Source organism: Manacus candei, unplaced genomic scaffold, assembly GCF_025592945.1.
Source record: "Manacus candei isolate 608988 ecotype Guabito, Panama unplaced genomic scaffold, ASM2559294v1 h1tg000179l, whole genome shotgun sequence".
Lineage (NCBI taxonomy): Eukaryota > Metazoa > Chordata > Aves > Passeriformes > Pipridae > Manacus > Manacus candei.
Window position 1 is genome coordinate 201758 of NW_026138227.1, and position 27935 is coordinate 229692.

General features: G+C 52.6%; 1 protein-coding gene across 3 annotated transcripts in view; it reads right to left on the bottom strand.

Annotated features, from left to right (window-relative positions):
* LOC127463893 (uncharacterized) overlaps nucleotides 1–23553 on the bottom strand; it is a 57796-nt gene extending 34243 nt beyond the window's left edge. The window contains exons 1-13 of one of the 3 annotated variants that reach the window (XM_051773925.1): nucleotides 23076–23553; nucleotides 22525–22563; nucleotides 21907–21980; nucleotides 21709–21802; nucleotides 20855–21153; nucleotides 20649–20750; nucleotides 19624–19819; nucleotides 17299–18118; nucleotides 16567–16829; nucleotides 14923–15054; nucleotides 10910–11021; nucleotides 10459–10588; nucleotides 6842–7986 (exon numbers count right to left, since the gene is read on the bottom strand). In XM_051773925.1, coding sequence (XP_051629885.1) covers nucleotides 7981–7986; nucleotides 10459–10588; nucleotides 10910–11021; nucleotides 14923–15054; nucleotides 16567–16829; nucleotides 17299–17567 — 912 coding nt within the window. In that variant the 5' untranslated portion in view covers nucleotides 17568–18118; nucleotides 19624–19819; nucleotides 20649–20750; ... (3 more) ...; nucleotides 22525–22563; nucleotides 23076–23553 and the 3' untranslated portion in view covers nucleotides 6842–7980. Of the gene's footprint in view, nucleotides 1–6841; nucleotides 7987–10458; nucleotides 10589–10909; nucleotides 11022–14922; nucleotides 15055–16566; nucleotides 16830–17298; nucleotides 18119–19623; nucleotides 19820–20046; nucleotides 20380–20648; nucleotides 20751–20854; nucleotides 21252–21708; nucleotides 21803–21906; nucleotides 21981–22524; nucleotides 22564–23075 lie in introns of those variants that run through there. The other 2 variants (XR_007901056.1, XR_007901055.1) reach the window with 2 other exon arrangements.
* Between the last annotated feature and the right edge of the window lie 4382 nt (nucleotides 23554–27935).

A 27935-nucleotide genomic window follows, 5' to 3' on the forward strand; every position in this document is an offset into this window, starting at 1 on the left:
GCCCCCCCCCACCCCGCCGCCCGACCGCCCGGCTTCGCTTTCTTACTGCGGCTCCCCCTCCACTTTTCCGGCTCCCTGGGGTTCCCTCACCCACATTTCGGGGTCCCCTTCTCACATTTTAGGGGTGATGACCCCGCAATTTACGGTTCGGGGGGGGGGGGAGGAGAGGAAACGGGGTGCCCAAGAAGGGGTTTCTTTTTTTTTTTTTCTCTCTTATTTCATTTTCATTTTATTTCCTTTTTAGTTTTTTTGCCTTTTTTTTTAAATTTTCTTTTTTATATTTCCTTCTTTACTTCGTTTATTTTTTATTCTCTTTATTTTTCATTTTCTCTCCCAGTGCTCCCCAGTAACACCCAGTGCTCCCCAACAACCCTCAGTAACACCCAGTGCTCCCCAGTACACCCCAGTAACACCCAGTGCTCCTCAACAACCCCCAGTAACACCCAGTGCTCCCCAAAAATTGACCCAAAACCGACCCAAATCACCCCAAAAGCTGACCCAAAACTGACCCCAAAACCTGACCCCAATCATCCCAAAAGCTGACCCAAAACTGACCCCAATCATCCCAAAAGCTGACCCAAATCACCCCAAACAATGACCCCAAACTGACCCCAAAAACTGACCCAAATCATCCCCAAAACTGACCCAAAACTCTGCATTTCTTTGGCATCATTTCCTCTCAAAAACAACATCTGCGATTTAGTTGATTGCTAAAGCCATCATTTTAAAATCATCCCAGGAATCCAAAGGGACTGGAAAACACACAGAAATCATTCCTGCACCCACCAAAGCATTAGGAATTGGAACCCGATTCCCTCATCTCTCTCCTTGTTCTTCTTGGCTGGAAAACCTGATGATCCCCACTGGCTGTTTTTAGGCTGCTTTTCTTCCACAGCTCCTTTCCTCCCGGCTGAAACCTCCTGGCATCTTCAGGCCTTATCTGGAGGGAAGCCCCTCTGAAGTATTTCCTCTCGTGGCAATTCTGTGGGATGAAGAAGTAAAAAAAGCACATCAAGAGCTCCTTCTACCCCCTTCCCTCGCAAACACCCTCCCAGCTTGTCCTTGGCAGCTCCATCCCCCCGGCAGCGGCACCCGACGCTTCGGCTCCGCTGGGAAAGGGACAGCAAGTGCAGAAGCAAGTTCAGGTCTGGGCAGGGGCTCCCTGGGGAACGGCACTTGAGTGCTTTAGTCCGTGGCCTTTCCTGCTGCCCTCCCTCCTGGAGGCAGAGGATGACCCGTCCCTTGTTTCTCCCACGCTGGCAGACCCAGGTCCTGCTCCTTTGGCCCCACTTTTCTTGGCAGACCCGGCATCATTTCCCAGGGTCCCCAGGAAACTTCTGCACTTGACCCACTGCTAAGTGCAGAGCACAGGGCGAGGGAAGGCCAAATTTCTCGGCACCCACCCCCTGGAATTTCCCTCCTCCGCAGCACGCTCCCGTTCCCGCTGTCTCTGGAGGTGCCCGCACGAGTCCTCCTTCTCCCAGCACCTCAGAGAATGTCCTTTTCACCCAGGTCCTGCTCACCGTCGTCCAACAAAACACGCTGACAACATTTTTCACGATGCCAGTGGAGAGCTATTAGAGCACACTGCACAGGGAAGCTGAGCCTGCCCCATCCCTGCAAGTGTTCCAGGCCAGGCTGGACGGGACTCGCAGCAACCGGGGACAGTGGAAGGTGTCCCTGCCCACGGAAGACAGGCTGGCCTTTGAAGGTCCCCTTCAAACCAAATCGCTCTGGGATTCCCCTCCAAAATCACTCCCAAAGAGACACAGCAACCAAAGCAGAGGGACTGCACTCCCAGCTTTTCTTACCTGCAGGCACACACAGCACAGCACGTTGGACATAAAAGCCACAGGGTTAGTCCTGCCAGAGGCGTCCGGCACACCCACGGCGACCGAAGGGAAAGAGGGAGCCTGGGAACACGGAGTAAAAGACACCTTAATTAGGACTACCCTGAGCCATAGCCAGGTCATTCCCACAGACAGCTTCACCGTCCAGTCGTCCAAAAAGCACTCACCGAGGCCTCAGGTAGGATGGTTCCTGACGCTGACCAGGTGAATACCTCCCTGGAAGCCCGCTCTGCTCCTGCCAGGCACTGGGGCTCACCCAGAGGGGCTTTGCCAAGCATCCAAGGGAAATTAAAATTACAGCCTGGGCAAAGGCGCTTCCCGCAGGACCGCTCCTGGCCAAGGCCACCGGTCCGTGCAAGTCAGACCACTGACCACCCAGGGCTGGGGATTTTCAGGGGCACGCTTCCAGCTTTTATTCTCCAGAAACTCCAGTTCTTCCTGGCACCGCTTGCCAGAAAGTCTTCCCCTGTTGGAAGAGGTCACTTAGTCTTTCGAGGGGCCAGATTGCCAAAGCCCGGCCAGTCCGTTCCCACGAGGAAAGGTAGCTTTGTCTTGTACAAGATACTGGGGGGGAGACACAAAAGTTTAATTTAAAAGAACTGCCTAGAATAGAAAGCAATTCAAACATAAGTCAGACAAGACTCGTGCAAAACTGAATTACATTGGACTTCAAAGGAGAATTCTTTCCCTCTGCACCTCAGAGAACCCCAATTTTCACCCAGGTCCCGCTTACCATTGTCACACAAAACGTGCTGACAAAATTTTTCAGGATGCCAGTGGAGAGATATCAGAGCACACTGCACAGGGAAGCTGAGCCTGCCCCATCCCTGCAAGTGTTCCAGGCCAGGCTGGACGGGACTCGCAGCAACCGGGGACAGTGGAAGGTGTCCCTGCCCACGGAAGACAGGCTGGCCTTTGAAGGTCCCCTTCAAACCAAATCGCTCTGGGATTCCCCTCCAAAATCACTCCCAAAGAGACACAGCAACCAAAGCAGAGGGACTGCACTCCCAGCTTTTCTTACCTGCAGGCACACACAGCACAGCACGTTGGACATAAAAGCCACAGGGTTAGTCCTGCCAGAGGCGTCCCACGGCGACCGAAGGGAAAGAGGTAGCCTGGGAACACGGAGTAAAAGACACCTTAATTAGGACTACCCTGAGCCATAGCCAGGTCATTCCCACAGACAGCTTCACCGTCCAGTCCCACAAAAAGCACTGACCTCCCAGGGCCTCAGTTAGGATGGCTCCTGACGCTGACACCTCCGTTTGCCCCGGGGGGTCAAGAATAACATGCCTGGGAAGAAGTCACCCCCAACAACAAAAAGGGAAAATTAGTGAAGCACGGGGTCCTCTTCTGACTAGATTGCCACCAGCATTCCAGAGCAGATGACACGACTGTTCTGTTACAGACGAGAAAAGCCTGTTCTCCCAAACAAACAGCGAGGAGATTTATGGGCACGCCTGAACATTTCCTGTGAGGAACTTTTTGTAACTAAGGAGCAGGTGCTGTCTTGAGTTGAAGGCATCAATTTGACAGACACTTAGGACAGCAAACTCTTCAGCAGAGCAATTAACTGCAGCCTATTTGAACAGCAGGGGAGAGAAAACGACAGTCGAAGGGAAGACAAGAAAAGCAGAACTGGAATCAGCAGACTTTTCTTCCATCTCTCCCGAGGAAGTCTAGTTTGTCTGTTCTAATAATTCTATGCCCTTTTCTACATGAAACTTAGAGCAAGGCTGAAAAAACAACTAGAAAACACGGAGAGAAGCTTTTTAGAATTTCACGTGATTTTCCCAAACCGATGCCAGAAAAGCAGAACTCGGTAGAATGTACTCACCTCGAGGCCTTTGGTCTTTTCTTCCCTAAGCTTCGTCACCTGATTGAAAAAGCAGAGTAGACTCGGTATTTAGGCTCCCAACAGGAAAACTTCCCCTTCATTTCCTAAAAGAAACTACATTAATCTGCACAGCTGCAGGCGCGTCTCCAGCTGTTAAAGCCTTTCAGCTTTTCGGAGGGTGAGAATGCCCTGCTAAGGAAGGCTGAAAACTGCTCGGAGCCTGCCCAGGTCCAAGAGCCCCTTGATTTTGTCTGTGTTCCAGTCCCGGGCTAAAGAAAGGGCAGAAGAAGCGCAGTTGTTCCTTGCCTCTTCCCTAAGAGGTTCGGCCAGGTGCTGGGCCAGCCCGGGCACTCCGGGGGAAGGCCGGCAGTGCCCAAGCAGCGCCGCTTTGCCAGGGGCGTCGCTTGCAAGAGCGCCGCCGAGCGCCGGGCCCTGCCTCACAGTCGCCGCCTGGCGGACACGGCCGGGAGCGGTACTGCAGCCGCGCGCCTCCCCCCCCCCCCTCCCCTCCTTGGCGAGACCCGCGGCGCCTTTGGACGCGCCCAGCTTACCCCGGGGTCGATCTCCGTCGAATCTGCCGCCGTGGGTCGCTTCCGGGGGGGGAAGGCGGCGGCGCAGCCCCGATAGCATCTCCAGGGCACGGCGGGAGCGAGCGGGGCAGAAGCGGGGGCAGGGGCGGGAGCGGGAGCGGAGCGGGGCGAGAGGGCGGCGCGACGTGCGCGCCATGCGGTCCTCGCGCGCCGCGGCCCCGAGACGGGGGCTGCCGGCGCCGGTGCCTGCCGCCGCCCACGAACCTGCCGCCCGCGCCCGGCGCCGCCGAGCGCCCCGCCCTGTCCCCGCAGCGGGAAGCAGCGCGGCGAGACGGCGCTGCGGGCGCGGGGTGGGGGACCGGGTCGCGGCGGAAGCCTCTCGCCGCCATCTTTAGTGTGGTCGTTCCGGTCCTGGCGGCGCCATCTTTACTGTGGGCTTGGCGGACTTCCGGGCCGGGGCCTTGGAGGACTTCCGGTCGCTCACTACTTCCGGTGACCGAGTTTACCCAAATTAGCGTCCCTCCTCGCTAATTTCTGCGCTTTCACCCCAAGAAATCTTCACGTTATTCCCCCCCCGCACACCCCGGGACAGACGGGAGGCCGCGAGTCCCGCCCTGCCGCCGGAACCGGCCCTTAACTCGAGCAGGGAGCGCTGCACCGGCACGAGAGCCACTGCGCATGCGTCGCCGGTCCCTCTCCTGCCTGCCCTTACTTACCACGTGATCGCCGGCGTTTTGCCAACGACTGCGCATGCGCTGTTCAAAATTTTTTCAATGCAGTTCCTGGTTTCCGTCAGCAGGTGGCAGTATTTCATCTCAAATATATGTGCAATTCTTTTTCTCTGTCACCAGGGGGCACTGTTGCTATGCGATTTTTTACTTATGGCATTTTTTTTTTGTTTTATAACCGTATTTGTTCGTGTAGTTCTTTTGGGAAATCGGATAATTGGCTTGTGATTGCTGGTGGTTTGAAAATTTACTTGTGTAATTAGGCTCTTCTCCTGGTTTTAATTCTCTAGGCTCTTCTCCTAAGAGAATTAAAATCAGGAGAAGAGCCTAAAAAAAAAATGAAAATCAGGGGAAGAGCCTAAAAAAAATGAAAATCAGGAGAAGAGTCTAAAAATATAAAAATCAGGAGGAGAGCCCAAGAGAATTAAAATCAGGAGAAGAACCTAAGAGAATTAAAATCAAGAGAAGAGCCTAAAAAAATTACAATCAGGAGAAGAGCCTAAAAAAATTAAAAACAGGAGAGGAGCCTGAAAAAATTAAAATCAGGACACGGGACTAATACAATAAAAATCAGGAGAGGAGCCTAAAAAAATTAAAATCAGGAGAGGAGCCTGAAAAAATTAAAATCAGGACACGGGACTAAAAAAATTAAAATCAGGAGAGGGGACTAAAAAAATTAAAATCAGGAGAGGGGACTAAAAAAATTAAAATCAGGAGAGGGGACTAAAAAAATTAAAATCAGGAGAGGAGCCTAAAAAATTAAAATGAGGAGAAGAGCCTAAAAAAATTAAAATCAGGAGAGGAGCCTGAAGGAATTACAATCAGGAGAGACCCAGAACTCACCCAAGTCTCCCCAAAAAACTACCAGAAACTGATTCAAATCTCCCCCAAAATGACCCAGAACTCACCCAAATCTCCCCAAAAAGTGACACAAAAACTGATCCAATTCACTCCAAAAATTGATCCAGAACTGACCCAAAACTGGCCCAAATCACCTCAAAAACTAACTCCAAATTGGCCCAAAACCTGACCTAAAAATGCAAAAAACCCCCCCCAAAACTGACCCAAAATGATACAAAATCAGCCCCAGATATGACCAGAAACTGACCCCAAAACCCCAAAACACTGACACCAAGACTCACCCAAATCTCCCCAAAAAAATGACCCAAAAGTCAGCCCAATCACCCCAAAAAATGACCAGAAACTGACCCAAAATTACCACAAAAATAAACCCAAAACTCACCCAAATCATCCCGAAAAATGACCAGAAACTGACCCAAATCTCCCCCAAAAATGACCAGAAACTCACTAAAAATAACCCCCAAAAATGATCAGAAACTGACACAAATCTCCCCAACAAATGACCCAAACTTTATTTCTTTTCTTAGCAACAAATCCCTTCCTTTGCTCCCCTCTGGCCCTGCCCACACGGCCCCAGTTCAGCTCTCAGTGAGTTCTTGCTTCTGGGCAGCGACTCCTCTGCCTCTTGCTGGGGCGGCAGCAGCTCCTGTGCCGGCAGGGAGAGGGACCCCGAGCCACGAGAGGGACCCCGAGCCACGAGAGGGACCCCGAGCCACGAGAGGGACCCCAGAGCCCCTACAGAGACCCCAGAGCCATTATAGGGACCCCAGAGCCACGATAGAAACCCCAGAGTCCCTACAGAGACCCCAGAGCCATTATAGGGACCCCAGAGCCACGATAGAAACCCCAGAGTCCCTACAGAGACCCCAGAGCCATTATAGGGACCCCAGAGCCCTCCAGAGCCCCTATAGAGACCCCAGAGCCCCTATAGAGACCCCAGAGCCATTACAGGGACCCCAGAGCCATTACAGGGACCCCAGAGCCCTCCAGAGCCCCTTGCTGGGTCACAGCCCCTCTTCTCCCGCCCAAACCCACCTTTCTGGCTGCAGCTGCTTTTCTTCTCTGGCTCCCCCTTCCTTCCCCAGGGAGCTTTGCCTTGTTCTTTGGCCAGGCTCCAGCTGCAGCTCAAGGGCAAAGCTGCAACTACAATTCCCCCTTCGGGTTTTTCACCTGAAAAACAAAGGCTTGGGCCAAACTCTGACCAGTCACTCGCTGAACACGAGACATCAAAGAGGGCACACAGAATAAAATGCATCCAACTCTAAATCATGTTACAATGACTGTCCACCCCAATCCAGCACTGACATTAAAAACCTTCAAGCAATCAAAAAGACCTCCAACCATCCCTTAGATAGAGAAAAGCACACCAGGAACGAATGCAAAAAGAAAAATTCCAAACAATGCTCAATTAAATAACCATGGACTGATATAAAACATGTTTAGGGAACTTAAACCACTTCTTCCCATTATTCTCCATCAGAAATTACCCTTATTTAAGTTCTCCTTTTAACACTTCATTAAAACTGACTTATTAGGAAATGGTTTGAACCAAACTTCATAACTTGATGACTCCAGGGTTTGTGCTCCTTGACTTTGGCCTGAAGGGGTTTGGAACACAGGCTTTGTTCTGGAGAGCTTTTCCCCAATCTACAAACCCTTCTGCAAATGGGACTCCCTTCCCTCAGGGTTCGGTGGCCTCTGGTTTTCCTGAAGGCTGGGGGGGATCTGGGAGCCAAATCCCAAGGGATCCAGCCCAGCTCTGCACACACACACACACACATTTCCAGCTGGTCACAGTCTCACGGGGGCCACCACCACTCAGCACATTTGCACACAAACAGCCCTCTGAGTTCCTGGCACTGGGTCTGATGGACTAAGAAATGATCAGTCTGGTGGTTTGCCCTCAGAGGAGTAAGATCCAATGATGCATTTCTATTTTCATGACAATATAACCTGGAAAACACAAACATATTTCTGCTTCATGTGCAATTTAAAATTCAAAGACACAGAAACATTCCTAGAGTTCAAGTCCCCAGGTTTGGTTCCAAATGTCACTCGGTCCCCCTGGGACAAGAACAGTGGCACACACGGACTCAACAGCCCTGCACAAGCCCAGGAGTGGGGGGGAAATATCCTTGAGAGCACTGCTGCATTTCAAAAAGAAGTCAGTCACATCAACTCTGTAACAAATAAAAAAGAGAAGCCAAAATAAATAACTGTAGACAGGGTATTAAGTACCTTGAGAATACCAATAAGAAAAAACTAAGAATAAAGGCATCTATTTGAAGTACAAAGAGTTTGGGAGACACCATTTGTTTGCCACAAAGCCTTTATTTTGTTGGCTCTTCTATAGTTAGAACCCAAACCTTACCCTCCCACAAAAAGCAGAAAACCTCTTCAGAGAGTTAGGAGATGGAGTCAGTTTGGATTAATGGGAAGAACATCTCTGGAGACAAAATAAAGCAGAGAAAATAACCCCATCCTCAACAACAGAGCTGCCTCCCCACTGCCTGCCCCTGGACACTTGCTCTGGGGGTGACAGAGCCTGAAGTCTCCTGCCTAGTCCTGGGCAATACTTCCTGGGGACCACAGCACCACTGAGTTCCTAAAAATATCACAGGTTGGGCAGGTGCTTGGATTTTGTCTGGATTAACTCCCCTTCTTCCTTTCCAGGTGCTGCCCTACTCATTGTAATGGTGCTTGTACTCCCTGAGCCATTCCCTCCCCCATCCAACCATCCCTTGTGCCCTCTCTGACAAGGACAGTGGGTCCAGGTGTTCTGCCACGCTCCCAGGGCACAGGGGGGGACTGTGGAGCCACCCTCGAGGGGGGAAACGTGCCCTGCCTGCCCTGCCCAGGGAAAGGGAACTGCCCCAGTGCTCCCCAGCACAAGGCACCCTTGGAAATATCCACTGCAATGGGACACTCAGGGACAGCAACAAGCACTGCACGAGGCTGCTCTGGCACAGGACCAATTTTAGCCTCAGCTTTTCTCTGGACCACTTCACTTTGTTTGCCACCTCATCCTGCAGTCAGAACTTGCTGTCCTTGCAACCTTTCAGGGTGACCAAAAATGAGAGAGGCCTCTGCTCCAGCACCCACAAGGGCCTGATCCATCTGACAGGATCCATTTTTCCAGGGAATTCAAAGCTCCACCTGAGGACTAGGGTCTTTTCTCACCCATCCCTGTACTGCAGCTTGGCCTCCATCTCACTGTGCTTTCAGTTCCCTCCATGGTTGAACACTGGCAGCCCTGGCCCTGGGCGGAGCTCGGCATCCTGATCCCATCCCTCCTGGCCCCCGGAACCGCTGACTCAGCAATGGGGGGCCCTCCATTGCCAAGGGCACGGGCCCGTCGGGGCTCACGGGGGGAGCAGGAGGGCGAAGGCTCCAGCCCTGCTGCTACAACCTTCCACCACTACAGCCAACAGAGGAGCCTCTCCAGCCCTGCCTCCCAAGGCATCCTCAACAAACCCAGCCCAGTTCCACAGGACAAACTGCTCCCTGTCTGCCCAGGCCAGTCTAATCCCAGAGGCTCCCAGGGTCATGCAAAACAACTGCCCAGGAGATCAGAGACCCCAGTCCATCTCTTCCTAGCACAGGTTTGGGTTAGTTTGGCAAACAGACCAACTGAGGAATTCCCCAATGTTTTCCCAGTTTGACCCCTGTCACACCAATCACCTTAACACTGCCAGTCCTTCATTCTCCCTCTCTTGGGTTAAGGACTGAGCAAGTTGGACCTGTGTCTGAGCAGGACATGTGCAAACCAAATGCTGGGGACTGGAACACACACCTGGCACTCCTGCAGCTCTCACAGTCACATTCCAGAGAAAACAGCCAATTGCACCCTCACTGCTCATTTCTTAATCCCAATCCCACACTTCTTTGGCACTTGGAGCACCGCTTTTAGAACCCAATTACAGCCCATTAGAGAGCTCCCTGTCTAGCAGGGACAGGGACCCCTGGGATACTCTCAGCAATGCCTGAATCCATGGCAGGGACCTTGCTTTGAGCTCCCCAGGGCCGGGCACCCCGAGGATCTCCCCGAATAATCCTTTCGGTGCGCGCTGGAGTCCTCGGGGTGCCCCAACCCGGGGGGCACCAACAGCACTGTCCCTCCAGGGGGCCAATTTGGTCCTAAACTGCAGGGGGATCTTGCCTGTGTCCCAGACTGGTCCGGAGATCTGAGGCCCTTCCCGAGAAAATCTCGGTGCCGGCGTGAAGGGCCAGAGATCCCTTGGAGCCACGGGAGAGCAGGCACAGAGTCCCTCCTGGGGGGCAATTTGCCTGCCTGAAAACAGCTCTTCAAAGGAGCCTCTAAGACTCAGCTGGTGACTTTTAGAAGCCAGGCATTCCTTGCTTACAACACCCTGCCATGATCCCAGCCCCACGGGGGTCCTGGCAATCCGCTCCCAAAGGGCACACTGAGGGGTCTCCACTGCAGCTGATGGGAGGGGTCAGCATTACAGGAGGGCTCATTTTCCTTCCCTGCATTCCTGTTCCACATTCAGGACATTTCCCAACACTTATCACCATACACAACTACCCTTAGAAGGTTTCCAAGGGGCTTCACCGAGGGCCTTCCCAGGTCTGCTCTGTCTGGAGCCCTCCAAGTCCTCAGTGCCTGCCTGAGGAACCTCAACACAACTCACCTGCTTACACAGCAACTTGGTGCTGCTTGCCTGCTGCCTCACTTCCCTTCTTCCTTCTTTCTTCACCTCCCTTGCTTGGTCCCTTTCAATCCCTGGGCTCAGCTCGGTGCACTTTCCAGGCTCCATCCCACTGCAAAAAGGATTAGCCCTTGTTACATCTCAACACTCAGAGAGCATTCCCCCTTTTTTCTTAACACTGGGCCATCAGGCCAGGGTCTCATTATTTAAAGCACAGTTTGACTCCTCAGTGACAACAACAGCTACAGCCCTGAATCCTAACACAGGCTGAGACACAAACACGGATGGGAACTCTTAAGGATCCACTTTGTCCTGCTCACCAATCAAAAGGAGCTTTCTGAACTCAAGAATAACAGACCCCAGGTCCTTTTACTGCAACTTTACCTGCTATAAATGTGACCCACCAGACCTGCAAAGGGCCTTCCCACTTCACCTGCAGGGCTGGCAGTGCCACCACTGGACACGGCCCCAGTGGCTGGGCAGGAACGGAGGGGCTGGGGCGTCCAATCCATCGGCCCAGGCGGCACCAGGAGTTCCTGCAGTTCCTGAGGGGAGAGCCTCAAGCCAACAAAGGATTAGGAAGAATATTTTAAACTTCAATGTGTCTATCTCCTGGAATATGGGGACTTTGATAAGTCCTACTGGTGCAACAAGGACACACTCAAGGCTATCTATTAAAAGGATCTACCAGCACTCAAAAGCTATCACTGTCCTTCTGTCAGGGGGAACGCAGCAAACTCTCTTTGCCAGGAGCCTCCAGGAGGACTTCCAGCTTTTGGGGCTCCCTTTTAACCATTTTTCCCATAACTGGAGCTGGGACTATCACCTGCCCTACAGGGGGAACAGCCCACAAAGTTCACCATCAGGGATGCCATTAACTGAAAGTCCCTTCTCAGGGGGGTCACTGCACACCTTGGCCTTTGTTTGCCCTCCCCACCAAAGATGCTTCCAACAGTTCTGACACATCTGGCAGACCCAGAGCTCTCCTCAGGGAATGCTTCAGCTGCTTAAAGGCTGCCCTTGCACCATCTATTCAAAAAGTCGCCATAACAGTCTTACCACACATCCCGAGGGAGCAATGCAGAGTCCAGCCCGTCCCACCATTCCCAGCAAGGCAGTTCATGGGCTGTCTGGGGCTCAGGGAGGAGTCACGGGGCTTCTCTTCTTCCTGCCTGCTTGCCCCATTTTCTCCTGCAAAAGCAAAGCTTTCTTGGCTTTCCTTGCTCAAGGAGATGCAAAGGCCATCTTTTAAATCCAATACTGGAAACTCCTCCAGGTTGTCATTCAAGGTGCTTCTCTCAGGTCCTGCACTAATCAATCATCTTGTCCACTGGTTTTCTTGGCAGGTTCTTGCATTCACGTCCTACAAGCAAACCAGGAGGAGCCAATTTAGCTGTTCCTGCAACCAATCCAGTCTGGCATTCTGATTTTAAAGGATACTGGGTTGGCCTTACCCATAGAGATCCCACATCAGGGGTAATACCTACAGGTTCTGCCCTCTTCCACTCTCCTGCAGCTCCACTGGCCCACACCACAGGAACAACTGCAGCTGCCACTTCAGTCAGGGCCTTGCTGCTGACAGGAGTTATTCCCTGCACAACAAGAGCTGCTGCTTGGACACATTTAGTTTCAGCAATTACAGTGTCAAGAGCCCCAGTTTTCAATTCCATTTCTGCCTCAACTTTTCCAGCCCATCACTTCCTAGCAGAGGTTTGGGTGAGTTTGGCAAAAACACAAACTGAGGAATTCCCCAATGTTTTCCCAGTTTGACCCCTGTCACACCAATCACCTTAACACTGCCAGTCCATAATTCTCATTCTGCTGTGTTCAGGACTGAGGAAATTGTACTTGTGCCTGAGCAGGACATGTGCAAACCAAATGCTGGGGACTGGAACACACACCTGGCACTCCTGCAGCTCTCACAGTCACATTCCAGAGAAAACAGCCAATTGCACCCTCACTGCTCATTTCTTAATCCCAATCCCACACTTCTTTGGCACTTGGAGCACCACTTTTAGAACCCAATTACAGCCCATTAGAGAGCTCCCTGTCTAGCAGGGACAGGGACCCCTGGGATACTCTCAGCAATGCCTGAATCCATGGCAGGGACCTTGCTTTGAGCTCCCCAGGGCCGGGCACCCCGAGGATCTCCCCGAATAATCCTTTCGGTGCGCGCTGGAGTCCTCGGGGTGCCCCAACCCGGGGGGCACCAACAGCACTGTCCCTCCAGGGGCCAATTTGGTCCCAAAATGCAGGGGGATCTTGCCTGTGTCCCAGACTGGTCCGGAGATCTGAGGCCCTTCCCGAGAAAATCTCGGTGCCGGCGTGAAGGGCCAGAGATCCCTTGGAGCCACGGGAGAGCAGGCACAGAGTCCCTCCTGGGGGGCAATTTGCCTGCCTGAAATCAGCTCTTCAAAGGAGCCTCTAAGACTCAGCTGGTGACTTTTAGAAGCCAGGCATTCCTTGCTTACAACACCCTGCCATGATCCCAGCCCCACGGGGGTCCTGGCAATCCGCTCCCAAAGGGCACACGGAGGGGTCTCCACTGCAGCTGATGGGAGGGGTCAGCATGACAGGAGGGTTCATTTTCCTTCCCTGCATTCCTGTTGCACATTCAGGACACTCCCAACACCTGTTCCCATCTACACAAACCCTTATAAGTTCTCTGAGGGGCTCCATTGGGGGTCTCTGGTGGTCACCTGTGCCTGCAGACCCCAAAGTTCTCAGTGACCACCTTATCAACTTCAAGACAACTCACCTGGTTGTAGAGGAGCTTGGTGCTGCTTGGCTGCTGCCTCAGTTCCCTTCTTCATTCTTTCTTGACTTTGCTTGCTCAGTCCCTTTAAGTTCCTTGGCTCAGCTCCATGCACTTTCTAGGGAACATCCCACTGCAAAAACTACCAGTTCTTGGTACATCTCCTAACTCAGATATCAGGGAGTGAGGCAGAAATCAACTCATCCAGGGCACTGCCTCCAAATATTGGGACAAAAACACCATAACATTCCATGGCTCCCCTTGGCAAATCAACCCCAAACTGCTCAGACACAAACAACACCCTGCACACTACAACAATCTGGCACTGCTGGTTCAACCCGGCCAAGTCAGTTGGGAAACTACACAAGGTCAACCTCCTTCCAAGTTTCAGTTATGACACAAAAGTCAGGGAGATCACAGACTCCCCCACAGAGTTTTACTCTGAGGAGAGAAGGAAACCAAAGCCATCCCCAGGGCTGCAATAGCTCAGGCTCCCCAAAAGGCCCAGGGGCTTCAGGTTTCTGAGGGGCTTCACCGAGGGCCTTCCCAGGTCTGCTCTGTCTGGAGCCCTCCAAGTCCTCAGTGCCTGCCTGAGGAACCTCAACACAACTCACCTGCTTACACAGCAACTTGGTGCTGCTTGCCTGCTGCCTCACTTCCCTTCTTCCTTCTTTCTTCACCTCCCTTGCTTGGTCCCTTTCAATCCCTGGGCTCAGCTCTGTGCACTTTCCAGGCTCCATCCCACTGCAAAAAGGATTAGCCCTTGTTACATCTCAACACTCAGAGAGCGTTCCACCTTTTGCCTTGACACTGGGCCATCAGGCCAGGGTCTCATTATTTAAAGCACAGTTTGACTGCTCAGTGACAACAACAGCTACAGCCCTGAATCCTAACACAGGCTGAGACACAAACACGGATGGGAACTCTTAAGGATCCACTTTGTCCTGCTCACCAATCAAAAGGAGCTTTCTGAACTCAAGAATAACAGACCCCAGGTCCTTTTACTGCAACTTTACCTGCTATAAATGTGACCCACCAGACCTGCAAAGGCCCTTCCCACTTCACCTGCAGGGCTGGCAGTGCCACCACTGGACACGGCCCCAGTGGCTGGGCAGGAACGGAGGGGCTGGGGCGTCCAATCCATCGGCCCAGGCGGCACCAGGAGTTCCTGCAGTTCCTGAGGGGAGAGCCTCAAGCCAACAAAGGATTAGGAAGAATATTTTAAACTTCAATGTGTCTATCTCCTGGAATATGGGGACTTTGATAAGTCCTACTGGTGCAACAAGGACACACTCAAGGCTATCTATTAAAAGGATCTACCAGCACTCAAAAGCTATCACTGTCCTTCTGTCAGGGGGAACGCAGCAAACTCTCTTTGCCAGGAGCCTCCAGGAGGACTTCCAGCTTTTGGGGCTCCCTTTTAACCATTTTTCCCATAACTGGAGCTGGGACTATCACCTGCCCTACAGGGGGAACAGCCCACAAAGTTCACCATCAGGGATGCCATTAACTGAAAGTCCCTTCTCAGGGGGGTCACTGCACACCTTGGCCTTTGTTTGCCCTCCCCACCAAAGATGCTTCCAACAGTTCTGACACATCTGGCAGACCCAGAGCTCTCCTCAGGGAATGCTTCAGCTGCTTAAAGGCTGCCCTTGCACCATCTATTCAAAAAGTCGCCATAACAGTCTTACCACACATCCCGAGGGAGCAATGCAGAGTCCAGCCCGTCCCACCATTCCCAGCAAGGCAGTTCATGGGCTGTCTGGGGCTCAGGGAGGAGTCACGGGGCTTCTCTTCTTCCTGCCTGCTTGCCCCATTTTCTCCTGCAAAAGCAAAGCTTTCTTGGCTTTCCTTGCTCAAGGAGATGCAAAGGCCATCTTTTAAATCCAATACTGGAAACTCCTCCAGGTTGTCATTCAAGGTGCTTCTCTCAGGTCCTGCACTAATCAATCATCTTGTCCACTGGTTTTCTTGGCAGGTTCTTGCATTCACGTCCTACAAGCAAACCAGGAGGAGCCAATTTAGCTGTTCCTGCAACCAATCCAGTCTGGCATTCTGATTTTAAAGGATACTGGGTTGGCCTTACCCATAGAGATCCCACATCAGGGGTAATACCTACAGGTTCTGCCCTCTTCCACTCTCCTGCAGCTCCACTGGCCCACACCACAGGAACAACTGCAGCTGCCACTTCAGTCAGGGCCTTGCTGCTGACAGGAGTTATTCCCTGCACAACAAGAGCTGCTGCTTGGACACATTTAGTTTCAGCAATTACAGTGTCAAGAGCCCCAGTTTTCAATTCCATTTCTGCCTCAACTTTTCCAGCCCATCACTTCCTAGCAGAGGTTTGGGTGAGTTTGGCAAAAACACAAACTGAGGAATTCCCCAATGTTTTCCCAGTTTGACCCCTGTCACACCAATCACCTTAACACTGCCAGTCCATAATTCTCATTCTGCTGTGTTCAGGACTGAGGAAATTGTACTTGTGCCTGAGCAGGACATGTGCAAACCAAATGCTGGGGACTGGAACACACACCTGGCACTCCTGCAGCTCTCACAGTCACATTCCAGAGAAAACAGCCAATTGCACCCTCACTGCTCATTTCTTAATCCCAATCCCACACTTCTTTGGCACTTGGAGCACCACTTTTAGAACCCAATTACAGCCCATTAGAGAGCTCCCTGTCTAGCAGGGACAGGGACCCCTGGGATACTCTCAGCAATGCCTGAATCCATGGCAGGGACCTTGCTTTGAGCTCCCCAGGGCCGGGCACCCCGAGGATCTCCCCGAATAATCCTTTCGGTGCGCGCTGGAGTCCTCGGGGTGCCCCAACCCGGGGGGCACCAACAGCACTGTCCCTCCAGGGGCCAATTTGGTCCCAAAATGCAGGGGGATCTTGCCTGTGTCCCAGACTGGTCCGGGGATCTGAGGCCCTTCCCGAGAAAATCTCGGTGCCGGCGTGAAGGGCCAGAGATCCCTTGGAGCCACGGGAGAGCAGGCACAGAGTCCCTCCTGGGGGGCAATTTGCCTGCCTGAAAACAGCTCTTCAAAGGAGCCTCTAAGACTCAGCTGGTGACTTTTAGAAGCCAGGCATTCCTATACACTGTGAGATATTTTAAGGCTTATCTGACTGAAAAGCATAAAGCTTTTATCATGGACACCTGACCTCCCACAGACAGCTCCTTTCCCCTTTCAGTACAAAATTATTTTCATGGAATCACTCAATAGGAAGTGCCCAGGAACCCCAGACTGTTCTTTCCAGAACAGAAAATAAACAGAAGAACGGAGTTTTGCACAAGTGTAACATACTCCAGAACAGACCTGACTTTAGTTTTACCCTTTGTGTTCAAATATTCCATAGAAAAGCTCCAGCAGGAGAGCTGGTACATTCCCAAGAGTATCCTGGAAGTCCCTTTCACGAGGGCTGGAGGAAAATCGCAGTTGTATGAGTCCCTTGTGCCTGCGGATGCCTGGGGATCCTCTCCATCCACCTCGTGCTCTCCCAACAGCAGAAAGGGTGCTGAGACAGGAGGAAGGAAACCTTTAGCATAAAGCTGGGGAGGAATATAAAGCTTCCTTTCCTGGGGAGCTTTGCGAAGTCTGCAACGAGAAAGGGAAAATTTGCATCTCCTTTGGTACACGTGTCAACAGAGACTGAGACTTTTTGCCTTTTTCAGACAACCGTGCCCCTTTTGGCTCCCTGGCAGCTCCAATGGCACCAGAACCCCCCTTCCTGCACACCCACGGCTGTCACACACAGGCACCCACACACCTTTGCTCCAGCCCACACGTGGCCAACATCTCCCCACCCTAGACATCCCAAGGTCAGTAGTTTTGCTAGAGAGCACAGCAACCCCCCTGTCCTCGCAAACTGCCTCCCTGCAAAAAAGGAATCGTTTTCCTGGACATTTCTCCCACAGTCAAGGTCTTTTCAAACTGCTGTCGTGCCACCAAACCTGCTCAGGGTCCCTCCCGGCTTCTGCCTGTCCTTGCATTTAAAGGCATAGGCACATTCTATCTTCCAACAGCAAACCCAGCTCCTCACGGGCAGTAGAAGCCCTGCTCTTACCTGGACAGACTGCCGGGCTCGGCACAGCTGTGGCTCATGGAGTAGCTTCCCAAGGCCGTTCTCTCTCCCAGCAGGAAGCACAACTCGCCTCCGCACCAGGGGAAACCACGAGCGAGGCTGCAAATGGACACAGAACGAGCAAAAAGCATTAACGCAGCACCAAAAAACCAAGTTAAAGCAGTCTTTGCCTCATAACCCTGCACGGGGAAAGGGTTTGGGATCCCAAAGTAAACCCTCAGACACCCAGAGAGCACAGGACCCACAGCCATGCCACGGCTCTCCCCGGGGGCACCCGGCAGGTAAGGGGCTTACCCGGGCCCCGCCGCCCAGCACAAGGCGCCCCTAAACGCCCCCGGCTGCCCCGGTGCACAAACCCAGCGGCCAAGGCGCTCTCCCCTCCGCAGCCCGGGCAGCAGCGGGGCCGCACCCTCAGCCCCCACACACAACCGCCCCCACCTGCCCCGCCGGCCCTTTATACCGCGGGCTGGCAGCGCTGCCCAATCAGCACTCGAGCGCCTCCGCCCAATCCCAGCCCGCCTGGCCCTGCGGCCCCGCCCCGCCCGCTCAGCCCGGCCCCGGCCCTCGGCGCGGCCCCGGCCCCCGTTCCCTCCGCGCGGCTCCCGCCGCAGCCCCGGCGGGCTGAAAGCCCAGAGCCAACGGGAACTCCAGCCAGCTGCAGGCAGATGTTACTCTGTCCCAGTTTGCCAGGGGTGGGCACGAAGGGGCCCTTCCCCGTTCGGAAGTGGAAGTTGTCCCCTGTGCACAGCCCGCTCTGATCCTCGGCCTCGTGGGAGCCAATTCCCTTGTCCCAGCCCACTTCCTGCAGAGAAGAAAGGGAAAGATTGCACAGAAGGGAGACATTCTTCCCTGGGAGGGTGGGGAGGTGGCCTGGCACGGAGAAGTTGTGGCTGCCCCATCCCTGCAAGTGGCCAAGGCCAGGCTGGAGGTCTATTAGAAGGTGTCCCTGCCTGTGGCAGGGGGTGGAAGGAGATGATCCCTGAGATCCTTTCCAACCCAAACCACTCCAGGATCCCAGGATGATTCCATGCTCTCTCTCTGCATTTCTTTGGCATCATTTCCTCTCAAAAACAACATCTGCGATTTAGTTGATTGCTAAAGCCATCATTTTAAAATCATCTCAGGAATCCAAAGGGACTGGAAAACACTTCATTAAAACTGACTTATTAGGAAATGGTTTGAACCAAGAGAATTAAAATCAGGACAAGAGCCTTAAAAAAATTAAATTTAGGAGAAGAGCCTTCAAAAAATTAAAATCAGGACAAGAGCCTTAAAAAAATTAAAATGAGGACAAGAGCCCAAGAGAATTAAAATCAGGAGAAATTCACGTTATTCCCCCCCCGCACACCCCGGGACAGACGGGAGGCCGCGAGTCCCGCCCTGCCGCCGGAACCGGCCCTTAACTCGAGCAGGGCGCGCTGCACCGGCACGAGAGCCACTGCGCATGCGTCGCCGGTCCCTCTCCTGCCTGCCCTTACTTACCACGTGATCGCCGGCGTCTTGCCAACGACTGCGCATGCGCCCCCCCCCCCACCCCGCCGCCCGACCGCCCGGCTTCGCTTTCTTACTGCGGCTCCCCCTCCACTTTTCCGGCTCCCTGGGGTTCCCTCACCCACATTTCGGGGTCCCCTTCTCACATTTTAGGGGTGATGACCCCGCAATTTACGGTTCGGGGGGGGGGGGAGGAGAGGAAACGGGGTGCCCAAGAAGGGGTTTCTTTTTTTTTTTTCTCTCTTATTTCATTTTCATTTTATTTCCTTTTTAGTTTTTTTGCCTTTTTTTTTAAATTTTCTTTTTTATATTTCCTTCTTTACTTCGTTTATTTTTTATTCTCTTTATTTTTCATTTTCTCTCCCAGTGCTCCCCAGTAACACCCAGTGCTCCCCAACAACCCTCAGTAACACCCAGTGCTCCCCAGTACACCCCAGTAACACCCAGTGCTCCTCAACAACCCCCAGTAACACCCAGTGCTCCCCAAAAATTGACCCAAAACCGACCCAAATCACCCCAAAAGCTGACCCAAAACTGACCCCAAAACCTGACCCCAATCATCCCAAAAGCTGACCCAAAACTGACCCCAATCATCCCAAAAGCTGACCCAAATCACCCCAAACAATGACCCCAAACTGACCCCAAAAACTGACCCAAATCATCCCCAAAACTGACCCAAAACTCTGCATTTCTTTGGCATCATTTCCTCTCAAAAACAACATCTGCGATTTAGTTGATTGCTAAAGCCATCATTTTAAAATCATCCCAGGAATCCAAAGGGACTGGAAAACACACAGAAATCATTCCTGCACCCACCAAAGCATTAGGAATTGGAACCCGATTCCCTCATCTCTCTCCTTGTTCTTCTTGGCTGGAAAACCTGATGATCCCCACTGGCTGTTTTTAGGCTGCTTTTCTTCCACAGCTCCTTTCCTCCCGGCTGAAACCTCCTGGCATCTTCAGGCCTTATCTGGAGGGAAGCCCCTCTGAAGTATTTCCTCTCGTGGCAATTCTGTGGGATGAAGAAGTAAAAAAAGCACATCAAGAGCTCCTTCTACCCCCTTCCCTCGCAAACACCCTCCCAGCTTGTCCTTGGCAGCTCCATCCCCCCGGCAGCGGCACCCGACGCTTCGGCTCCGCTGGGAAAGGGACAGCAAGTGCAGAAGCAAGTTCAGGTCTGGGCAGGGGCTCCCTGGGGAACGGCACTTGAGTGCTTTAGTCCGTGGCCTTTCCTGCTGCCCTCCCTCCTGGAGGCAGAGGATGACCCGTCCCTTGTTTCTCCCACGCTGGCAGACCCAGGTCCTGCTCCTTTGGCCCCACTTTTCTTGGCAGACCCGGCATCATTTCCCAGGGTCCCCAGGAAACTTCTGCACTTGACCCACTGCTAAGTGCAGAGCACAGGGCGAGGGAAGGCCAAATTTCTCGGCACCCACCCCCTGGAATTTCCCTCCTCCGCAGCACGCTCCCGTTCCCGCTGTCTCTGGAGGTGCCCGCACGAGTCCTCCTTCTCCCAGCACCTCAGAGAATGTCCTTTTCACCCAGGTCCTGCTCACCGTCGTCCAACAAAACACGCTGACAACATTTTTCACGATGCCAGTGGAGAGCTATTAGAGCACACTGCACAGGGAAGCTGAGCCTGCCCCATCCCTGCAAGTGTTCCAGGCCAGGCTGGACGGGACTCGCAGCAACCGGGGACAGTGGAAGGTGTCCCTGCCCACGGAAGACAGGCTGGCCTTTGAAGGTCCCCTTCAAACCAAATCGCTCTGGGATTCCCCTCCAAAATCACTCCCAAAGAGACACAGCAACCAAAGCAGAGGGACTGCACTCCCAGCTTTTCTTACCTGCAGGCACACACAGCACAGCACGTTGGACATAAAAGCCACAGGGTTAGTCCTGCCAGAGGCGTCCGGCACACCCACGGCGACCGAAGGGAAAGAGGCAGCCTGGGAACACGGAGTAAAAGACACCTTAATTAGGACTACCCTGAGCCATAGCCAGGTCATTCCCACAGACAGCTTCACCGTCCAGTCGTCCAAAAAGCACTCACCGAGGCCTCAGGTAGGATGGTTCCTGACGCTGACCAGGTGAATACCTCCCTGGAAGCCCGCTCTGCTCCTGCCAGGCACTGGGGCTCACCCAGAGGGGCTTTGCCAAGCATCCAAGGGAAATTAAAATTACAGCCTGGGCAAAGGCGCTTCCCGCAGGACCGCTCCTGGCCAAGGCCACCGGTCCGTGCAAGTCAGACCACTGACCACCCAGGGCTGGGGATTTTCAGGGGCACGCTTCCAGCTTTTATTCTCCAGAAACTCCAGTTCTTCCTGGCACCGCTTGCCAGAAAGTCTTCCCCTGTTGGAAGAGGTCACTTAGTCTTTCGAGGGGCCAGATTGCCAAAGCCCGGCCAGTCCGTTCCCACGAGGAAAGGTAGCTTTGTCTTGTACAAGATACTGGGGGGGAGACACAAAAGTTTAATTTAAAAGAACTGCCTAGAATAGAAAGCAATTCAAACATAAGTCAGACAAGACTCGTGCAAAACTGAATTACATTGGACTTCAAAGGAGAATTCTTTCCCTCTGCACCTCAGAGAACCCCAATTTTCACCCAGGTCCCGCTTACCATTGTCACACAAAACGTGCTGACAAAATTTTTCAGGATGCCAGTGGAGAGATATCAGAGCACACTGCACAGGGAAGCTGAGCCTGCCCCATCCCTGCAAGTGTTCCAGGCCAGGCTGGACGGGACTCGCAGCAACCGGGGACAGTGGAAGGTGTCCCTGCCCACGGAAGACAGGCTGGCCTTTGAAGGTCCCCTTCAAACCAAATCGCTCTGGGATTCCCCTCCAAAATCACTCCCAAAGAGACACAGCAACCAAAGCAGAGGGACTGCACTCCCAGCTTTTCTTACCTGCAGGCACACACAGCACAGCACGTTGGACATAAAAGCCACAGGGTTAGTCCTGCCAGAGGCGTCCCACGGCGACCGAAGGGAAAGAGGCAGCCTGGGAACACGGAGTAAAAGACACCTTAATTAGGACTACCCTGAGCCATAGCCAGGTCATTCCCACAGACAGCTTCACCGTCCAGTCCCACAAAAAGCACTGACCTCCCAGGGCCTCAGTTAGGATGGCTCCTGACGCTGACACCTCCGTTTGCCCCGGGGGGTCAAGAATAACATGCCTGGGAAGAAGTCACCCCCAACAACAAAAAGGGAAAATTAGTGAAGCACGGGGTCCTCTTCTGACTAGATTGCCACCAGCATTCCAGAGCAGATGACACGACTGTTCTGTTACAGACGAGAAAAGCCTGTTCTCCCAAACAAACAGCGAGGAGATTTATGGGCACGCCTGAACATTTCCTGTGAGGAACTTTTTGTAACTAAGGAGCAGGTGCTGTCTTGAGTTGAAGGCATCAATTTGACAGACACTTAGGACAGCAAACTCTTCAGCAGAGCAATTAACTGCAGCCTATTTGAACAGCAGGGGAGAGAAAACGACAGTCGAAGGGAAGACAAGAAAAGCAGAACTGGAATCAGCAGACTTTTCTTCCATCTCTCCCGAGGAAGTCTAGTTTGTCTGTTCTAATAATTCTATGCCCTTTTCTACATGAAACTTAGAGCAAGGCTGAAAAAACAACTAGAAAACACGGAGAGAAGCTTTTTAGAATTTCACGTGATTTTCCCAAACCGATGCCAGAAAAGCAGAACTCGGTAGAATGTACTCACCTCGAGGCCTTTGGTCTTTTCTTCCCTAAGCTTCGTCACCTGATTGAAAAAGCAGAGTAGACTCGGTATTTAGGCTCCCAACAGGAAAACTTCCCCTTCATTTCCTAAAAGAAACTACATTAATCTGCACAGCTGCAGGCGCGTCTCCAGCTGTTAAAGCCTTTCAGCTTTTCGGAGGGTGAGAATGCCCTGCTAAGGAAGGCTGAAAACTGCTCGGAGCCTGCCCAGGTCCAAGAGCCCCTTGATTTTGTCTGTGTTCCAGTCCCGGGCTAAAGAAAGGGCAGAAGAAGCGCAGTTGTTCCTTGCCTCTTCCCTAAGAGGTTCGGCCAGGTGCTGGGCCAGCCCGGGCACTCCGGGGGAAGGCCGGCAGTGCCCAAGCAGCGCCGCTTTGCCAGGGGCGTCGCTTGCAAGAGCGCCGCCGAGCGCCGGGCCCTGCCTCACAGTCGCCGCCTGGCGGACACGGCCGGGAGCGGTACTGCAGCCGCGCGCCTCCCCCCCCCCCCTCCCCTCCTTGGCGAGACCCGCGGCGCCTTTGGACGCGCCCAGCTTACCCCGGGGTCGATCTCCGTCGAATCTGCCGCCGTGGGTCGCTTCCGGGGGGGGAAGGCGGCGGCGCAGCCCCGATAGCATCTCCAGGGCACGGCGGGAGCGAGCGGGGCAGAAGCGGGGGCAGGGGCGGGAGCGGGAGCGGAGCGGGGCGAGAGGGCGGCGCGACGTGCGCGCCATGCGGTCCTCGCGCGCCGCGGCCCCGAGACGGGGGCTGCCGGCGCCGGTGCCTGCCGCCGCCCACGAACCTGCCGCCCGCGCCCGGCGCCGCCGAGCGCCCCGCCCTGTCCCCGCAGCGGGAAGCAGCGCGGCGAGACGGCGCTGCGGGCGCGGGGTGGGGGTCCGGGTCGCGGCGGAAGCCTCTCGCCGCCATCTTTAGTGTGGTCGTTCCGGTCCTGGCGGCGCCATCTTTACTGTGGGCTTGGCGAACTTCCGGGCAGGGGCCGCCATCTTTAGTGTGGTCGTTCCGGTCCTGGCGGCGCCATCTTTACTGTGGGCTTGGCGAACTTCCGGGCCGGGGCCGCCATCTTTAGTGTGGTCGTTCCGGTCCTGGTGGCGCCATCTTTGCTATGGGCTTGGCGGACTTCCGGGCCGGGGCCTTGGAGGACTTCCGGTCGCTCACTACTTCCGGTGACCGAGTTTACCCAAATTAGCGTCCCTCCTCGCTAATTTCTGCGCTTTCACCCCAAGAAATCTTCACGTTATTCCCCCCCCGCACACCCCGGGACAGACGGGAGGCCGCGAGTCCCGCCCTGCCGCCGGAACCGGCCCTTAACTCGAGCAGGGAGCGCTGCACCGGCACGAGAGCCACTGCGCATGCGTCGCCGGTCCCTCTCCTGCCTGCCCTTACTTACCACGTGATCGCCGGCGTTTTGCCAACGACTGCGCATGCGCTGTTCAAAATTTTTTCAATGCAGTTCCTGTTTTCCGTCAGCAGGTGGCAGTATTTCATCTCAAATATATGTGCAATTCTTTTTCTCTGTCACCAGGGGGCACTGTTGCTATGCGATTTTTTACTTATGGCATTTTTTTTTTGTTTTATAACCGTATTTGTTCGTGTAGTTCTTTTGGGAAATCGGATAATTGGCTTGTGATTGCTGGTGGTTTGAAAATTTACTTGTGTAATTAGGCTCTTCTCCTGGTTTTAATTCTCTAGGCTCTTCTCCTAAGAGAATTAAAATCAGGAGAAGAGCCTAAAAAAAAAATGAAAATCAGGGGAAGAGCCTAAAAAAAATGAAAATCAGGAGAAGAGTCTAAAAATATAAAAATCAGGAGGAGAGCCCAAGAGAATTAAAATCAGGAGAAGAACCTAAGAGAATTAAAATCAAGAGAAGAGCCTAAAAAAATTACAATCAGGAGAAGAGCCTAAAAAAATTAAAAACAGGAGAGGAGCCTGAAAAAATTAAAATCAGGACACGGGACTAATACAATAAAAATCAGGAGAGGAGCCTAAAAAAATTAAAATCAGGAGAGGAGCCTGAAAAAATTAAAATCAGGAGAGGGGACTAAAAAAATTAAAATCAGGAGAGGGGACTAAAAAAATTAAAATCAGGAGAGGGGACTAAAAAAATTAAAATCAGGAGAGGGGACTAAAAAAATTAAAATCAGGAGAGGAGCCTAAAAAATTAAAATGAGGAGAAGAGCCTAAAAAAATTAAAATCAGGAGAGGAGCCTGAAGGAATTACAATCAGGAGAGACCCAGAACTCACCCAAGTCTCCCCAAAAAACTACCAGAAACTGATTCAAATCTCCCCCAAAATGACCCAGAACTCACCCAAATCTCCCCAAAAAGTGACACAAAAACTGATCCAATTCACTCCAAAAATTGATCCAGAACTGACCCAAAACTGGCCCAAATCACCTCAAAAACTAACTCCAAATTGGCCCAAAACCTGACCTAAAAATGCAAAAAACCCCCCCCAAAACTGACCCAAAATGATACAAAATCAGCCCCAGATATGACCAGAAACTGACCCCAAAACCCCAAAACACTGACACCAAGACTCACCCAAATCTCCCCAAAAAAATGACCCAAAAGTCAGCCCAATCACCCCAAAAAATGACCAGAAACTGACCCAAAATTACCACAAAAATAAACCCAAAACTCACCCAAATCATCCCGAAAAATGACCAGAAACTGACCCAAATCTCCCCCAAAAATGACCAGAAACTCACTAAAAATAACCCCCAAAAATGATCAGAAACTGACACAAATCTCCCCAACAAATGACCCAAACTTTATTTCTTTTCTTAGCAACAAATCCCTTCCTTTGCTCCCCTCTGGCCCTGCCCACACGGCCCCAGTTCAGCTCTCAGTGAGTTCTTGCTTCTGGGCAGCGACTCCTCTGCCTCTTGCTGGGGCGGCAGCAGCTCCTGTGCCGGCAGGGAGAGGGACCCCGAGCCACGAGAGGGACCCCGAGCCACGAGAGGGACCCCAGAGCCCCTACAGAGACCCCAGAGCCATTATAGGGACCCCAGAGCCACGATAGAAACCCCAGAGTCCCTACAGAGACCCCAGAGCCATTATAGGGACCCCAGAGCCACGATAGAAACCCCAGAGTCCCTACAGAGACCCCAGAGCCATTATAGGGACCCCAGAGCCCTCCAGAGCCCCTATAGAGACCCCAGAGCCCCTATAGAGACCCCAGAGCCATTACAGGGACCCCAGAGCCCTCCAGAGCCCCTTGCTGGGTCACAGCCCCTCTTCTCCCGCCCAAACCCACCTTTCTGGCTGCAGCTGCTTTTCTTCTCTGGCTCCCCCTTCCTTCCCCAGGGAGCTTTGCCTTGTTCTTTGGCCAGGCTCCAGCTGCAGCTCAAGGGCAAAGCTGCAACTACAATTCCCCCTTCGGGTTTTTCACCTGAAAAACAAAGGCTTGGGCCAAACTCTGACCAGTCACTCGCTGAACACGAGACATCAAAGAGGGCACACAGAATAAAATGCATCCAACTCTAAATCATGTTACAATGACTGTCCACCCCAATCCAGCACTGACATTAAAAACCTTCAAGCAATCAAAAAGACCTCCAACCATCCCTTAGATAGAGAAAAGCACACCAGGAACGAATGCAAAAAGAAAAATTCCAAACAATGCTCAATTAAATAACCATGGACTGATATAAAACATGTTTAGGGAACTTAAACCACTTCTTCCCATTATTCTCCATCAGAAATTACCCTTATTTAAGTTCTCCTTTTAACACTTCATTAAAACTGACTTATTAGGAAATGGTTTGAACCAAACTTCATAACTTGATGACTCCAGGGTTTGTGCTCCTTGACTTTGGCCTGAAGGGGTTTGGAACACAGGCTTTGTTCTGGAGAGCTTTTCCCCAATCTACAAACCCTTCTGCAAATGGGACTCCCTTCCCTCAGGGTTCGGTGGCCTCTGGTTTTCCTGAAGGCTGGGGGGGATCTGGGAGCCAAATCCCAAGGGATCCAGCCCAGCTCTGCACACACACACACACATTTCCAGCTGGTCACAGTCTCACGGGGGCCACCACCACTCAGCACATTTGCACACAAACAGCCCTCTGAGTTCCTGGCACTGGGTCTGATGGACTAAGAAATGATCAGTCTGGTGGTTTGCCCTCAGAGGAGTAAGATCCAATGATGCATTTCTATTTTCATGACAATATAACCTGGAAAACACAAACATATTTCTGCTTCATGTGCAATTTAAAATTCAAAGACACAGAAACATTCCTAGAGTTCAAGTCCCCAGGTTTGGTTCCAAATGTCACTCGGTCCCCCTGGGCCAAGAACAGTGGCACACACGGACTCAACAGCCCTGCACAAGCCCAGGAGTGGGGGGGAAATATCCTTGAGAGCACTGCTGCATTTCAAAAAGAAGTCAGTCACATCAACTCTGTAACAAATAAAAAAGAGAAGCCAAAATAAATAACTGTAGACAGGGTATTAAGTACCTTGAGAATACCAATAAGAAAAAACTAAGAATAAAGGCATCTATTTGAAGTACAAAGAGTTTGGGAGACACCATTTGTTTGCCACAAAGCCTTTATTTTGTTGGCTCTTCTATAGTTAGAACCCAAACCTTACCCTCCCACAAAAAGCAGAAAACCTCTTCAGAGAGTTAGGAGATGGAGTCAGTTTGGATTAATGGGAAGAACATCTCTGGAGACAAAATAAAGCAGAGAAAATAACCCCATCCTCAACAACAGAGCTGCCTCCCCACTGCCTGCCCCTGGACACTTGCTCTGGGGGTGACAGAGCCTGAAGTCTCCTGCCTAGTCCTGGGCAATACTTCCTGGGGACCACAGCACCACTGAGTTCCTAAAAATATCACAGGTTGGGCAGGTGCTTGGATTTTGTCTGGATTAACTCCCCTTCTTCCTTTCCAGGTGCTGCCCTACTCATTGTAATGGTGCTTGTACTCCCTGAGCCATTCCCTCCCCCATCCAACCATCCCTTGTGCCCTCTCTGACAAGGACAGTGGGTCCAGGTGTTCTGCCACGCTCCCAGGGCACAGGGGGGGACTGTGGAGCCACCCTCGAGGGGGGAAACGTGCCCTGCCTGCCCTGCCCAGGGAAAGGGAACTGCCCCAGTGCTCCCCAGCACAAGGCACCCTTGGAAATATCCACTGCAATGGGACACTCAGGGACAGCAACAAGCACTGCACGAGGCTGCTCTGGCACAGGACCAATTTTAGCCTCAGCTTTTCTCTGGACCACTTCACTTTGTTTGCCACCTCATCCTGCAGTCAGAACTTGCTGTCCTTGCAACCTTTCAGGGTGACCAAAAATGAGAGAGGCCTCTGCTCCAGCACCCACAAGGGCCTGATCCATCTGACAGGATCCATTTTTCCAGGGAATTCAAAGCTCCACCTGAGGACTAGGGTCTTTTCTCA